Raw genomic sequence first — 15,401 nt, 5'->3', positions numbered from 1 at the left:
TGAGTTTTAGGAACTTGTTTCTTTTAATTTAGACTAGCTTGAATTTAACTGAAACTGGGCTTGGATTTCTATTTCCCAGCATGCTTTGCCATGACACTCAGAGTAAATGTTGAAATGAATGCTGCGTCCCAAATCGCATACTATCCGTACTAGTATTCGAAAATAGAATTAGTATGTCCCAAATCGTAGTATGCTGAAAAGAGTATTCCAAAGATACCCGGACGGTCTACTATTTCCGGTCAGAATCCGAAGTACAGATCGATGCACACTCTAACGGCTGATATTGCCCACAACCCATTGTGAGTTGGACGAGGATTTGATTAGAACTACAAACGCGGATAAAAAGTGTTAAAAAAAACTACAAACATGACGGTTGTGCGAGTCTGACGGTTAAGTAGAGTGTAGAGTGATTTAACCTGACGAAAAGATATTTATTCAATGTTATCCACATTATATTTCACCTACAGCAACATTGTGGACTTTTGTAATGATACGTTTGGCCATTAACATTTAAATGCATTATTACATTTAAACTGCGAACACATGAGGGGAGTCTCTGCATTAAAGACCCACAAATGGCAGATCACGTGCGACTACATTTCTCTCCGATACGGTAGGAAATTAAACTGAATGTGGAGGATTTGAACTGTGACGATGATTGATAGGGCAGTTTAAACGGGATGCACGTAACTGAGGGACAGAGTCCGTTAAAGATGACGAAATAGTATGTCCTAAAGCTTGCATACTCTTTTGCTACACACTCAAAAGTATTTTTCTACACAAAAAGAATACATACTTTTAGGTATAAGTAGGCGAATTGAGACGCAGCATAAGTGTTTAATGTTTTGTTATGTTAGTTTAGAAGAGATATAGTAGTATGTTAAATGTATTGTATCGCTGTACTCATTCAGTAAGTGCTATGCTATGCTAATGCTATGCTATGCTATGCTAATGCCTAATTAGCAAGGTAGCATTTATTGAATTAGCTAGTTAAAGCTAACCAAGTTTCCGCTACTAAAATATTTGTTGATCATTTAATTGAAATGTATGAATTAGCTTACTCAAATATTTGAAATATATGAGTACAAGATAAAATTCTGCAAGTTCTGCTTACTTAAACCTTATTTCTTAACTTAAAAACTTGAGTCTTGCCAACTTTTTCGGGTTTACAGTGTGGACTCGTGTTTACTATATTAATTTGTTTGAGATAAATAAAGCCCTTTACTTATTCAATATAACAAGCGAGTTGTAAGTGCATGAGGGCAGGAAACAGAAACTGATGCACTGGCCTCACAGCGGAAGCTGTGGCTTATTCTGTGTTTGTGTTGGTTTTAGAAGGGGTGTGGTGATGTAAACTGCAAGGTTTTAAATTCTGACATCCTAAATATTGCTTCTCTGCTTCTCTTTTAGGGGTTTATTAAAGATTTGCGCTGACTTGTCTTCACTAAGCCTGCTTGAATTCCTTGCTTCTCTCATTTTTTTGGACATGAAGCACAGGCTACTGCTTCATTGTCATGACTAACCATAGTGTCACTAGTGATAATTTCATTGCTGTCTGAATATAATAAGAAACTGGGTGTTTCCTATCTTATCTTTGGTGTAATCATTACTCACGCACTAAATAACACACAGTCATTCCTTTATTTAGCTCTGTTTCATCGACCAGATTACAAAAGTGTCTTTCAGTACATTTACAGAGATGGAGGTTTAGGTTTTGCAGATAGATCTTCAACCAATAAGCTGCCACCACTATAAATGCTCACAAAGACAAAAGCAATTTCTTTAAGCAAACTGAAGTGAATAGTGTATTTAAATTCTGCAATCAATCATGTTTTTCATGAGAAGTCAATGTACTGACTAAATTGCACCATAATCCCTAAAAATGAAGAAATAAACAGCTGCACTGTTCTCATCCATCAGACTCCAGTGTTACACAAGATTGTGAGAACCAAAGCAGCAAGCGGCCTGTCTGAGCACAGTGTCGACTACAAGGTCAAAACTAGCCTTAGTGTTTCCTGCTCTTCTATTCCACAAAGCAAGATCCTGTTTAGGTGTGTCTCTCCTGTCAGGATATGACTGTGCAGATGGGAAAACTCCAGAATTAAGTAAATGATTACCATGGCTTGGTCATCTTTATTGACCTGTATAGTAATATCTAACAAGCTTTGGTATAAATGTAACTGTTCTGTCCATCTGCTCCATTTAAATATAAACTTTTTTTCAATAATATTCTACATTTTTGAGATGGTAAAATGGTATGGCAGTATAAAATGGTAGTATAGTTTTTTGTTATATATATATATAGATATAAAATCATATCATATCAAATATAATATAAAAAAACTAGCAGAATAAGATTTGTATAAATGCCATTGTCACTGTTCTTTCCATCTGACTCATTCAAATATAACAATTTTCCCCCATAATATTCTATATTAATAGAATATTCAATAATGATTTGTTTGCTGTCTCATCTAATTAATAATAATAATTCTTAAAAACATCAAATATATTACACTTTTCATATATTAATTTATTATTGTATAAAAAAAGGACTACCAATAGTTTTGCATGAATTCAGGCAATACCAGCTGATGCTGATTAGTCAATACAGCTTATGTTGCTATAGAAACATATATGAAAAACAGCTGCATTACTTTCATTTGTCAAACTTCAGCATTATTATGTGCATAATATTGTGGGAACCACAGCAGCAGGCTTCCCTTCCCATTACCACCTCAAAAATACAAGGTCACAGCCACCGTGGCAGTATAAAGGTTGACTCTAGTATGGAAGCATATGAGTAGCAATATTCAATTTGAAATGTGATATGCAAAATTGCAATGTAATTCTGTATTTAAATTTACATTTTCCATGTGCAACGTTTGGAGCAAAATGATCATTCAAATAAATATATAATGTAATTAGCATTTGCTATTTCCTACACTAGTTTTAACATATAATTTAAACATACCTATCAGGCATAACGGCATATGACCACCTTCCTAATATTGTGTTGGTCCCCCTTTTGCTGCCAAAACAGCCCTGACCCATCGAGGCATGGACTCCACTAGACCCCTGAAGGTGTGCTGTTGGATCTGGCTCCAAGATGTAAGCAGCAGATCCTTTAAGTCCTGTAAGTTGGGAGGTTGGGCCTCCATTGATCAGACTTGTTTGTTCAGCACATCCCACAGATGCTCAATTGCATTGAGATCTGGGGAATTTGGAGGCCAAGTCAACACCTCAAACTCGTTGTTGTGCTCCTCAAACCATTCCTAAAACATTTTTGCTTTGTGGCAGTGCGCATTATTCTGCTGAAAGAGGCTGCAGCCACCATGAAATACTGTTTCCAAAGGGTGTACATGGTCTGCAACAATGCTAACAGGGCCGTGCAGAGAGTTCGTCAGGGGCAGGTGCTCAAATGTAAAAAAGGGGCAATATATAAATTATATATATATATATATATATATATATATATATATATATATATATATATATATATATATATATATATATATATATATCCTTATGCTCATCAAGCCTGCATTTATTTAATCAAAAATACAGAAAAAAACAGTAGCCTAATATTGTGAAATATTATTATATATACTTTTTAACTTTTTATTAATCAAAGAATCTTGAAAAGAGTATCGCAGTTTCCATCATTGACATTAAATCCTCATATTAGAATGATTTCTGAATGATCATGTGACACTGAAGAGTGGAGCAATGATGCTGAAAATACAGCTGTGATCACAGGAATAAACTATATTTTAAATTATTTTAAAATTGAAAACCGTTTTTTTATATATTTCGCAATATTGCTGTTTTTTTATCAAATAAATGCAGGCTTGATGAACATAAGAGACTTATTTCATAATGCTGCATAATATTCAAAAATAGTATAATAAAGTCCTTTCACGTAACCATTTCTCCAGCCTACACTTCGCTTAATAGGCCTGTAGGAGCCGGTGGCACTTGGGTTTTGTTAACTTTGATAGTTTCATGAAATAGTAAACGGTGTATCAATATACATAAATACAAGTGAATTTAACACTACTTACCATTAATGCGACGTTTGCTGCTGTGGTTTTGTGCAGGGATTTGTTTGTTGTCTGTTAAAATTCATTTTGTCAGTGATGCAATTTATAAAATTAGACAAACCGCAGGAAATCGTTCCACAAACGTTAGTTCGTCTGTCCATGTAATTTTCAACCGATTTATGAATAAGAACAGAAAATTACCGCTTCACATCGCCCAATGGAATTTGAACTTGCTTTGCCAGATCACGATTGGTTGGTGTATAGCCTATACATGACAAACGGGCATTGGTGAATTGTGTAATACTTTAAAATATATAGCTAATATATAGATTTGTAATTAAATCAACACATTAGCTCTGATTATGGATGAAAAAAAATATATTGGCTTACTTTTTTCCCGTGAGGCCACACACTCTCTGAAAGGACCATATTTGGCTCGAGAGCCGCTTCCGAACAGAGGAAAATCAGCTGTCAATCAAAACGCACGCGACCCATAGCAACGCGTTACGGCAACGCCTCAACAGAAATTGTCCGACTTTTGAGCCGTTCGTTACTATTGTATACATTGTCATGTTATAATAATTACATTTATTTAGTTTTATTGACCACGATATTATCATTGATATTTGTCTGAGAGGGGCACTTTTGATTCATTTTGAAAAAGGGCAGGGGCTCGAGCACCCAAAGCCCCCCCCTCTGCACGTGCCTGAATGCTAAGGTAGGTTGTATGTGTGAAATAAACATCCACATGGATGGCCTAAAGCATTACACTGCCTCCGCCGGCTTGCCTTCTTCCCATAGTGCATCCTGGTGCCATTTGTTCCCCAGGTAAGCGACGCAAACACACCCGGTCATCCAGTGATGTAAAAGAAAACATGATTCATCAGACCAGGCCACCTCCTTCCATTGCTCCGTGGTCCAGTTCTGATGCTCTGTTGGTGCTTTCAGCGGTGGACAGGGGTCAGCATGGGCCCCCTGACTGGTCTGTGGCAACAACCTGCGATGCACTGTGTATTCTGAAACCTTTCTATCAGAACTGGCATTAAATTCTTGAACAATTTGAGCTACAGTATGCCATCTGTTTGATTGGACCACATGGGCCAGCTTTTGCTCCCCACGTACATCAATGAGCCTTGGCCACCCATGACCCTGTCGCCAGACCACTTTTGATAGATATTGACCACTGGAAAACTGCAGTTTTGAAGATGCTAGCCATCACAATTTGTCCCCTTGTCAAACTCGTTCAAATCCTTATGCTTGTCCATTTTTCCTGCTTCTAACACATCAGCTTTGAGGACAAAATGTTCACTTGCTGCCTAAAATATATCCTACCCACTAATAGGTGTTCCTAATAGGTGCTCTAAAGAAGAGATAATCAGTGTTCACTTAACCTGTCAGTGGTCATAATGGTATGCCTGATCGGTGTATATTTTAACGTTTTATAAGTTGCAAAATTAAAATGAAAACGTATTACAGAAATGATTAGATATGTCTAACATGTTCAAACAAACAATGATCGTTTAAATATTATTTCTCTTAATTGCATTTACATTCACACAGTTAAGACAATTGAATTTATTTAAATATAACACGGTCAATGTAGCACAATTCAATGTGGATTTGAAAAAGCATTCTGTTGAACTAAATAGAAGATATTTTGAAGAATGTTGGTAACCAGACAGTTAGTGTGTGTGTGTGTGTGTGTGTGTGTGTGTGTGTGTGTGTGTGTGTGTGTGTGTGTGTGTGTGTGTGTGTGTGTGTGTGTGTGTGTGTGTGTGTGTGTGTGTGTGTGTGTGTGTGTGTGTGTGTGCTTGTGCGTGTTCAACAGAACAAAGAAACTAATTCAGGTTTGGGACAACTTGAGGGTGAGTAAATGATGACAGAATTTTCTTTTTTGGGTTATTCCTTTAAGTAATGTAGTTAACTAATGGAAAAAAATGTAACCTTATTGTAAAGTTTCCACGGGGCCACCCCACACAAAGTTGGGAGCATGAAATTGTCCAAAATGTCTTGGTATGCTGAAGCATTAAGAGTTCCTTTCACTGGAACTAAGGGGCCAAGCCCAAACCCACACCATAATGTTCAAGCAAATAATGATACAGCCTACCATAATCCCCCCTCCACCAATCTTTGCACTTGGCACAATACAGTCAGGCAAGTACCATTCTTCTGGCAACTGCCAAATCCAGACTCGTCCATTGGATTGCCAGACAGAGAAGCGTGATTCGTCATTCTAGAGTCCAGGGGTGGCGTGCTTTACACCACTGCATCCGACGCTTTGCATTGCACTTGGTGATGTAAGGCTTGGATGCAGGTGCTTGGCCATGGAAACCCTTTCAATGAAGCTCTCTACGCACTGTTCTTGAGCTAATCTGAAGGCCACACAAAGTTTGGAGGTCTGTATTGACTCAATTGCAGAAAGTTGGCGACTTCTGCGCACTGTGCACCTCAGCATGCGCTGACCCCGCTCTGTGATTTTATATGGCCTACCACTTCAGTGTCGCTATTGTTCCCAACAAAGTTGTTCCCACTTTGTTATAATACCCCTAACAGTTGACCGTGGAACATTTAGAATTGAGGAAACTTCACGAATGGACTTCATTGCACAGGTGGCAACCTATCACGGTACCACGCTTGAATTCACTGAGCTCCTGAGAGCGACCCACTCTTTCACAAATGTTTGTAGAAGCGTCTGTATGCCTAGGTGCTTGGTTTTATACACCTTTGGCCATGGAAGTGATTGGAACACCTGAATTCAATGATTTGGAGGGGTGTCCCAATACTTTTGGCAAAATAGTGTATCTCGTCAAATGAGTGGTGCTTTACAACAGGTTCCTTTACTCACTGAAATAATATTAGACAAGCTGTCCAATATTATTGCTTGCTCTATCAGTATGATTGTATTTTTTTTTTTTACTCCACAGCCGACATGAGTATTGCTGCTGACTATGTCCATCCCTTTATGACCACGTCACAAAGCTCAAAACATCTTAATCTGATTTCTTGAGCTTGGACAATGTGTTCACTAAACTGAAATTACCTCCACTCCACAGTCACTAGATCTCAATCTGAATGTCGGTAACCAAACAGTTGAAGGCCCTATACTCTTCAAACTCATCTTCTTTTGTGTTCAGCAGAAGAAAGAAATTCATACAATTTTGGAACAACTTGAGGGGGAATAAATAATGAGAGAATTTACATTTTTGGGTTATCTGTCCCTTTAAGAGTCTCAGGGGGAAGCTGTGGCTTAGAGTATTGAGTGTTAAAGAGGAGGGTCAACATGGTCAAAGCTACAGTGACAGAATATAAAGTGGGATTTTAAATGTTGATAGCTATACTTAATGCAAGAAGATGAACAGATTACTATTTTTAGCTCCTCTGTTTGTGGCTGTTTTTGCCAAAAAGACTTTTGAGGGGTGAGTCACTTTGGTGCTTAAATGGATAATAGTTAATCCAAAATTGTATGATGTTTCTTCTGTAGAATACAAAATACAAATAATGTCACTGCTTTTATACCTTTTTATACCGAAATATCTTCACATAACGAAAAAAACATTTGGTGTTGATGATGTCAGAGACCAGGTTCTCCGGATCACCGCACAAGATGAGGCACAAATCTCTCTCCTGAAGGAACTTTCTGAACAGGGGCATCTTGAGGTAAGTCTCACATCAAGACCAGAGATTTACATTTTTTATGTTTCTCATATGCATTTTGGTATTTAAACTAGGAAAGTGTGAACTTCAGATTTCCTTGTTTCCTTCTGCGTTCAGCTGGACTTCTGGATGGAGCCCTTTCATGAGTCCCTGCCTGTGGATGTTCGTGTCCCTTTTCGCAGCCTCCAAGCTTTCAGAGTGTTCCTGGCGTACAATCAGATCCAGTATAATGTCACGATTCAGAATGTTCAGGTGGGAATATTACTGGAGAAAAGAAAACTAATATAACTTATTTTAAAATAATTAAACTTCTCGATTATGATAGCTTTTAGGCGATAAACAATAATACAACACACATTCATTGGTTACACAGGGGTTCCCAAACGTAAAATATTTTATAGGTCTACTTAAAGTGCCCTGTGAAATTGTACGTTTATATTTTAATAATGTAACAACACATTCACGTGTTCTCTTATGTTTGTTAATGGTCACGTGAAATTTGAATTTTACATTTTTATTCATTATTAGCTTCCCACCAACTCTTGAACCCCCTGCAGTTAATACACAATTATTTTATTGTCAACCTGAAGTTTTCTTTTTCTTGTTAACACCATTCTTCTTGGACCGTAAGGATTTGCTGGATGATGAGGAACTTGAGATGGTGAAACATCGCTTCTTACCGAGAAGTACCGATGGCTTTGTCTACACCGCCTACCATGACCTGAACACTGTGAGTGTGTTTCAATGCGTTTCATGTTTTTCAGAATTTCATTACCTGTTGTAATTTTACAGTCAAAGTCTACAATCATTTGATCTTTACCATGCAGATTTACTCTTTCATGGACATGCTTGTGGCAGAAAACAGTAATCTGGTCAGCAAAATTGTGATTGGTAAGAGCTATGAGGGCCGCCCCTTGAACGTCCTGAAGGTAGGCCATAATAAATAATTATATATGTGCAGTGTTGAGTGAAATGCATTACTAAGCAATAAATTATTGTAATTTAATTACTTTTCCCTTGAATTTTACTGTAATTGCAGTTACTTCTGATGTAATTGCATTAAATACTATAGAATAATTCTATACAATTTTTTATAGATTTAACGTGAAAATGTAACATCTAATGTTAAAATCTATGTTTTAATGTAACCTTTTCCCTGTAAATACTTTGGTCAGTTCATGAATAATTTATGCAATTTTACATTATTTATATGAAAGAATTAAAATAGCACTTTCATGTCTATCCTTAGTTCAACTGGCCGAGGTTGATGGGATTTAGAAAGTAATTAATAACAAGTAATGCAATACTTTTTAGAGAGAGTAATTAGTGCAGTAATCTAATTATTCTGTTGAAGATGTAATTAGAAGCTATTAATTACTGTAGCAAATTAGCTCAAAGGGGAATATGAATAATTAATCATAACTCGTAATTCATTTTAGATAGTTGATAGAATTAACTTGATGTAGCTGAATTATTATTACAATCAATTCATCTTTTTGTCCAGCGAACACTCAGTGATCGTCTGTCAATGCTCAGAAATCTGCACGGCAACAGCGCCTGATGGCCAACGCAAACCATGAAATAGGTTTGAACTAGTGAGTGCAATTAAAGGGTTAGTCCACCCAAAAATAATACATTTATTATATTAATAATTCATTACTTACCCTCATGTCGTTCGATACTCGTAAGACCTTTGTTCATCTTCAGAACAACAAATTAAGATATTTTTGTTGAAATCTGATGGCTCAGAAAGGCCTCCATTGGCAGCAATGTATTTTGCACTCACAAGACCCATAAAAGGTACTAAAAACGTTGTTACAAAGTCCATCTCACTACAGTGGTTCTACAATCATTTTATGAAGCGACGAGAATAGTTTTTGTGTGCAAAAAAACAACAAAATAACGACTTTATTCAACAAGTCCTTGTCTTCCGTCTAGACCTCAGACGTGAACTCACGAAGCACCACGATGCATGCGCATTTGGGCATCCAGGAAATGCACAGTACAGAGTAGACGAGTACTTGTTGAATAAAGTCGTTATTTTGTTGTTTTTTTTGCACACAAAAACTATTCTCATCGCTTCATAAAATGATTGTAGAACCACTGCAGTGACATGGACTTTGTAACGACGTCTTTAGTACCTTTTATGGGTCTTGTGAGTGCAAAATACATTGCTGCCAATGGAGGCTTTTCTGAGCAATCGGATTTCAACAAAAATATCTTAATTTGTGTTCCGAAGATGAACAAAGGTCTTACTGGTGTCGAACGACATGAGGGTAAGTAATTAATGACAGAATTTACATTTTTGGGTGAACTAACCCTTTAAGAGTTAGTGTAACGGACATAGGCCAGTAAGAGCTGTGTGTGTAAAAACCTCACTCCCCTGGCCTCATAAGACGCACAACTGAGGCTAGTGGCTGCGGTCTTTAGTGTCCTTGTTAGCACACCCGTCTCCCATGCAGGAGACCCCAGTTTGAATCTGGCTCAGAGCGCATTGAGTAGGACCGGTGACATTTGGTGCTGTGACCTGGAATCGAACCATAGGACTGGTGACATTAGCAGATATTAAGCAGACAGTTTACTAATACTCTAATGAGAGTTAGTTGCAAAGTTACTTATAGTCAACAGAATGTTCAAAAGGGACCATCAAAATAAAGTGTTACCCAGGGGTGACCAAACTTTGTCCTGCAGTTTAGCTCCAACTTGCCTCAACACACCTGCCTAGAAGTTTTTTAGTATATCTAGTAAGACTGTGATTAGCTGGTTCAGTTGTGTTTAATTGGGGTTTAAATTGAACTCTGCAGGACAGCGGCCCTCCAGGAGCAAAATTGGACACCCCTTACCTAAATGAATCAGCAGCGGTTACAAGTTATGGCACGAACGCACATTTAGCCCCGCCCACAACTCAGTTGTCAGTGTTGTGTAGAATTCAATGTGTTGCTCAAAACAAAGGAACTTGCTCCTAAAGCACATTGTTTACAATTCAGAAAGTTTAATCTATGAATGGCTCTGCAGTATTTTCACAACAAAACATTTGCATTATTTAACTTCAAAATTGATGTTGAATCTCATACTTCCCCAGTGTTTATTTAAATGCAGTATGTGTAATATAATCACGCTTTTTTTCATTGTGATCTCATATCCTTTCATTCAGTTCAGCACTGGAGCGAACCGTCCAGGTATCTGGATTGACACTGGCATCCACTCCAGAGAATGGGTCACTCAGGCCAGCGGAATCTGGTTTGCCAAGAAGGTAAAGCTATTTATTCTTGAGTTAGCAAATACAAACATGTTTTTTAAAGTTAATTTAATGGAACAGGAATTGACTTAAGCACATAACCCCATACGCTTTGTCTTGTGTAGATTGCGATCAGCTACAGACGTGACCCCGTCCTCACCGACATCCTTAACAACTATGATATCTTCTTGGAGATCGTCACCAACCCTGATGGTTTCGCCTACACCCACAGCAGTGTGAGTTTTAGAGTCTGATGCCTGGAAGACTTCACATGCACATTCAATTCAGAACAACTATATTTTGGCAATAAATCCCAACTTACTGCTTTTCAATTGCGAAATCTGTTTGTTTAAGGACCGTATGTGGCGTAAAACCAGGAAGCCGAACCCTGGCTCCAGCTGTGTTGGAGTTGATCCCAACAGAAACTGGGACGCTGGCTTTGGAGGTGAGATGCTTTTATCATTGCAGTCGTACTGGAAGGCCCATATCTTCAGGTCAGGTGGGGGGTCTGCCTACCTTCTTTGATTTGATTTATTTTGCCATTGATGAGTGGTTGGACTGGTAGAACAATGAGGCAGACCGACCTAAAAATGGAAATTGGTTACACTTTCAATATTTCAATAGTCCACTATAAGTAGCTTTGCAACTACATGTCAACTAACTCTCAGTAGCAGTTGCAAAGTTACTTATAGTTAGTAGAATTTCTAAAGTGGACAATTGAAATAAAGTGTTACCTGTAACTTTTAAGGGGCAGTAAAGATTTAAAGTATGTTATACTTTCTTGCAATTCCCTGTTTTCCATCAATAGGTCCTGGATCCAGCAATAACCCATGCGATCAGACCTATCACGGTCCCAGTGCTCATTCTGAGCCAGAGGTCAAGGCCATTGTGGACTTTGTGAAATCTCACGGCAACATCAAGGCCTTTGTGTCCATCCACAGCTATTCCCAAATGCTCCTGTATCCATACGGATACACAAGCACTCCTGCCAGGGACACGGCTGAATTGGTATGCATGTGGAAACATACTATTCTAGATTAAACAACATTTAAAAAAATGAATTCTGTATTGTCTCTTCAGCATCAGCTCGCCAGTAAGGCCATCACTAAACTGAAGTCATTGTATAACACGAGCTACAGATATGGAAGCATCATTACCACCATCTGTAAGTTTAATAAGATTCACTTAATATTAAAGGGTTAGTTCACCCAAAAATGAAAATTCTGTTATTAATTACTTACCCTCATGTCGTTCGACACCCGTAAGACCTCCGTTCATCTTCAGAACACAAATTAAGATATTTTAGTTGAAATCTGATGGCTCTGAAAGGCCTCCATTGGCACAATGCACGGTTCACTCTCAAGACCCTTAAAAGGTAAAGACGTTGTTACAAAGTCCATCTCACTACAGTGGTTCTACAATAACTGTATGGAGTGACGAGAATAGTTTTTGTGCGCAAAAAAACCCTAAATAACGACTTGCATAGTGATGACGATTTCAAAACACGGCATCATGAAGCTTCGAAGCGTTATGAATCAGTGAGTCGAATCATGATTCGGATCGCGTGTCAAACCGCCAAACTGCTGAAATTTGGCGATCCAAACTGCTGAATCGACTCACTGATTCATAACGCTTCGAAGCTTCATGATGCCGTGTTTTGAAATCGTCATAACTATATAAGTCGTTATTTAGGGGTTTTTTTGCGCACAAAAACTATTCTCTAACTCGTCACTCCATAAAGTTATTGTAGAACCACTGTAGTGAGATGGACTTTGTAACGACGTCTTTAGTACCTTTTAAGGGTCTTGAGAGTGTAAAGTGCATTGTGCCTTTCAGAGCCATCAGATTTCAACTAAAATATCTTCATTTGTGTTCCGAAGATGAACGGAGGTCTTACGGGTGTCGAACGACATGAGGGTAAGTAATTAATGACAGAATTTTCATTTTTGGGTGAACTAACCCTTTAATTTTGCATCCCTGCTACCCTGCTAACAATCTTTGTTTTGTTCTCAGACCAAGCCAGTGGAGGCACTATTGACTGGACTTACAATCAAGGCATCAAGTACTCCTACACCTTTGAGCTGAGAGACACTGGTCGCTTTGGTTTCATCCTGCCAGCCAATCAGATCGTCCCCACTGCTAAGGAGACCTGGCTGGCCCTGATGGTCATCATGGAGCACACTAAGAATAATCCATATTAAACATACAACAATGTTTCTTTTATGTGTCGAAGTGAATAAAAGAGTGTTAAAGGGGTCATGTACTACATTGTTTTATTGTTTTATAATGTTTCCTGGCGTGCACTTATAATGGTAGTATGATTTGTACATCAAAAATGTTAATAATTTAGAAATAAAAGGCATTTTCCCCTGATTTTAGCCCTATGATTTGAACGCTCTGTTTTAAGGGCCGTGTCTGCTGTGAGACTTCAATGTAAACACCTAGCGCTTTGATTGGTTAACATCGCTTTCTATATATAATTTAATCACCCTTTAAAAAACTGATTATTTTCATCCTACCAAGAGAAACAATGTGAAGTTGACCGTTTAGACACCGGTTTGATTGACTGACAAATAGACAAAGAACATCTGACTGTACAGGACACGAATCATTACATGTCAGAAATTATTGGTCACAGATCAGGCATTAGAATTAACACAGTTACTTGCATGTTGTGGCATTACTGTGGAATCCATATAGCAAAAGTATGTTTGCAAAGACTGCGCCAAAATCCACATTGTTGGAAATAAATAACCACATTCCTAGCATTAGGATCCTTTTGAAGGTAATGTTATTTGTAGTCCGTCCTGTATGCTCTTCTCTCCTCGTCATCTCACTAACACGCCAGTGGGCGGGGCTAAAGTTGCAATGACGAAGGCATTGATTTTCTTCTGCAGATGCGGTCTTTCATCTATCTATAGATAGGCACATTCCACAACAAGTCATTATCTAGGCTTGGTTACAATAAAATTATGTTTTTGGACTAACAAGGAAGCTTTCAGTTCTGAAATAGGATTTATATAGTATGGTGACCTCTTTCATTTGAAAATTGTATTTCTCAGTTCATAACCAACAGAGAGAATCACCATCTTATGGATGTTGCTTGATATACATTATCAAACATAGAGAATACATTATTCAGTCATGAAAAGCTTCTCTATACATATCCTTACCATATCATTTATCAGCCGCTATTAGATATTTTTTTATTTTATTTATCAGTATTGTTTAATACTGGATATTTAATTGTTCATGCTCATTTCCTCTATTTTTACATTTAGATTATATTTGCCATCATCTAACGCACACTTAAAGTTCAACTTTAAAAGCATTAACAGTTAAATAACACTGTTAAATGTAATCTCAAAATTAATATACATTTTTTTCATACAGTACATTATGTTGTGAAGCATAAATTCACATTATTGAAAATATTATTATTATTTAAATTATTTAGTCAAAAGTGTATATCATTTTAAATGTATTGGTTATTGGCCATAATATGAAATTTGTTAGCTTATCAATTCAATTACATTTGTATTAATATTTTGCAGTAAAAGAGCTCAAAACGACCTCCCCAGTTCAAAAAGAGCATTTATATGGCATTTTCAATTATTTGTTTTGATTTCATGCAACATTGTGATATCATCCAGATGCATCAACACATGACCTCCCACATTTACATATGACGCCTGTTGGAAGATGAGAAACCCATTAATCAGAATAATGATATAATGAACAGGAAGCAGGACAGATATTTTTATTCCTAAACACTATAATATAATAATATAATATAGTAAAATGCGGGCATCGAGCTGTTCTGCTGATCTTTACATTCCCCCAAAGGATCGGAAAGTTTGAAACTGAAGTTTTCTTTTTTTTTAACAGGAGCCCAATCAGATACATTTTCAGATGTATTAATCTGTCAGTATAGCAAATGTCTGTGGAGTATTTAATCTATATTTGAGTGAAAATGGTTGGAACTCTTTCCTTCTTAAAGTTCTTTTTTTGTAAATTAATTTCTAAACTGTATTGACACCTAGACTTTTGCTCTTATCAGTCAGCTTACAGTGTTCACCCTGACAACATTTTCAACGGCCTCGCCACAACAAAACAAAATAGCACAAACCCTTACTGATTTGTTTATCATTTCAAACCCATTCTAATGCTTCCAAAACAATGTCAAAAACATTACAGAAAACACATTGTCGAAAAATGTGAAATGTAGTGACTATTTACTGAATTTCCTGTTTACCTCCTTATTTGATGCTATATTTAAAAACAGGCGAGAAAACAGATGCAATGTTCTCATCCCTTAAACTCCCTCATCAGTGTTTTATAAGGTTGTGAGAACCAAAGCAGCAGGTTTGTCTGAACCCTGACCCTGTTAACTCCTCAACTCTAGTCATCATCACCATGAATAGTAGGCCTATATAAAGGGGGCGCTTACTATGAGAAACTCTAAT

The 15,401-nt window shown here is 37.4% G+C and overlaps 1 protein-coding gene across 1 annotated transcript; it reads left to right on the top strand.

Annotated features, from left to right (window-relative positions):
- The first annotated feature begins 7,356 nt into the window (after positions 1–7,356).
- On the top strand, positions 7,357–13,307 carry LOC307121525 (carboxypeptidase A1-like). Its single transcript, XM_079809136.1, has 11 exons — positions 7,357–7,459; positions 7,619–7,700; positions 7,815–7,949; positions 8,329–8,427; positions 8,525–8,626; positions 10,852–10,950; positions 11,061–11,171; positions 11,290–11,380; positions 11,744–11,943; positions 12,016–12,100; positions 12,949–13,307. The coding sequence occupies exons 1-11, from the start codon at positions 7,395–7,397 to the stop codon at positions 13,134–13,136; spliced, it is 1,257 nt and encodes a 418-aa protein (XP_079665262.1). The 5' UTR covers positions 7,357–7,394; the 3' UTR covers positions 13,137–13,307.
- Positions 13,308–15,401: the final 2,094 nt, after the last annotated feature.

The sequence above is a fragment of the Gobio gobio genome (genome assembly GCF_949357685.1).
Source record: "Gobio gobio genome assembly, chromosome: 25".
Lineage (NCBI taxonomy): Eukaryota > Metazoa > Chordata > Actinopteri > Cypriniformes > Gobionidae > Gobio > Gobio gobio.
The sequence above is the reverse complement of the archived record's forward strand: the minus strand, read 5'-3'. Positions and strand labels throughout refer to the sequence as shown.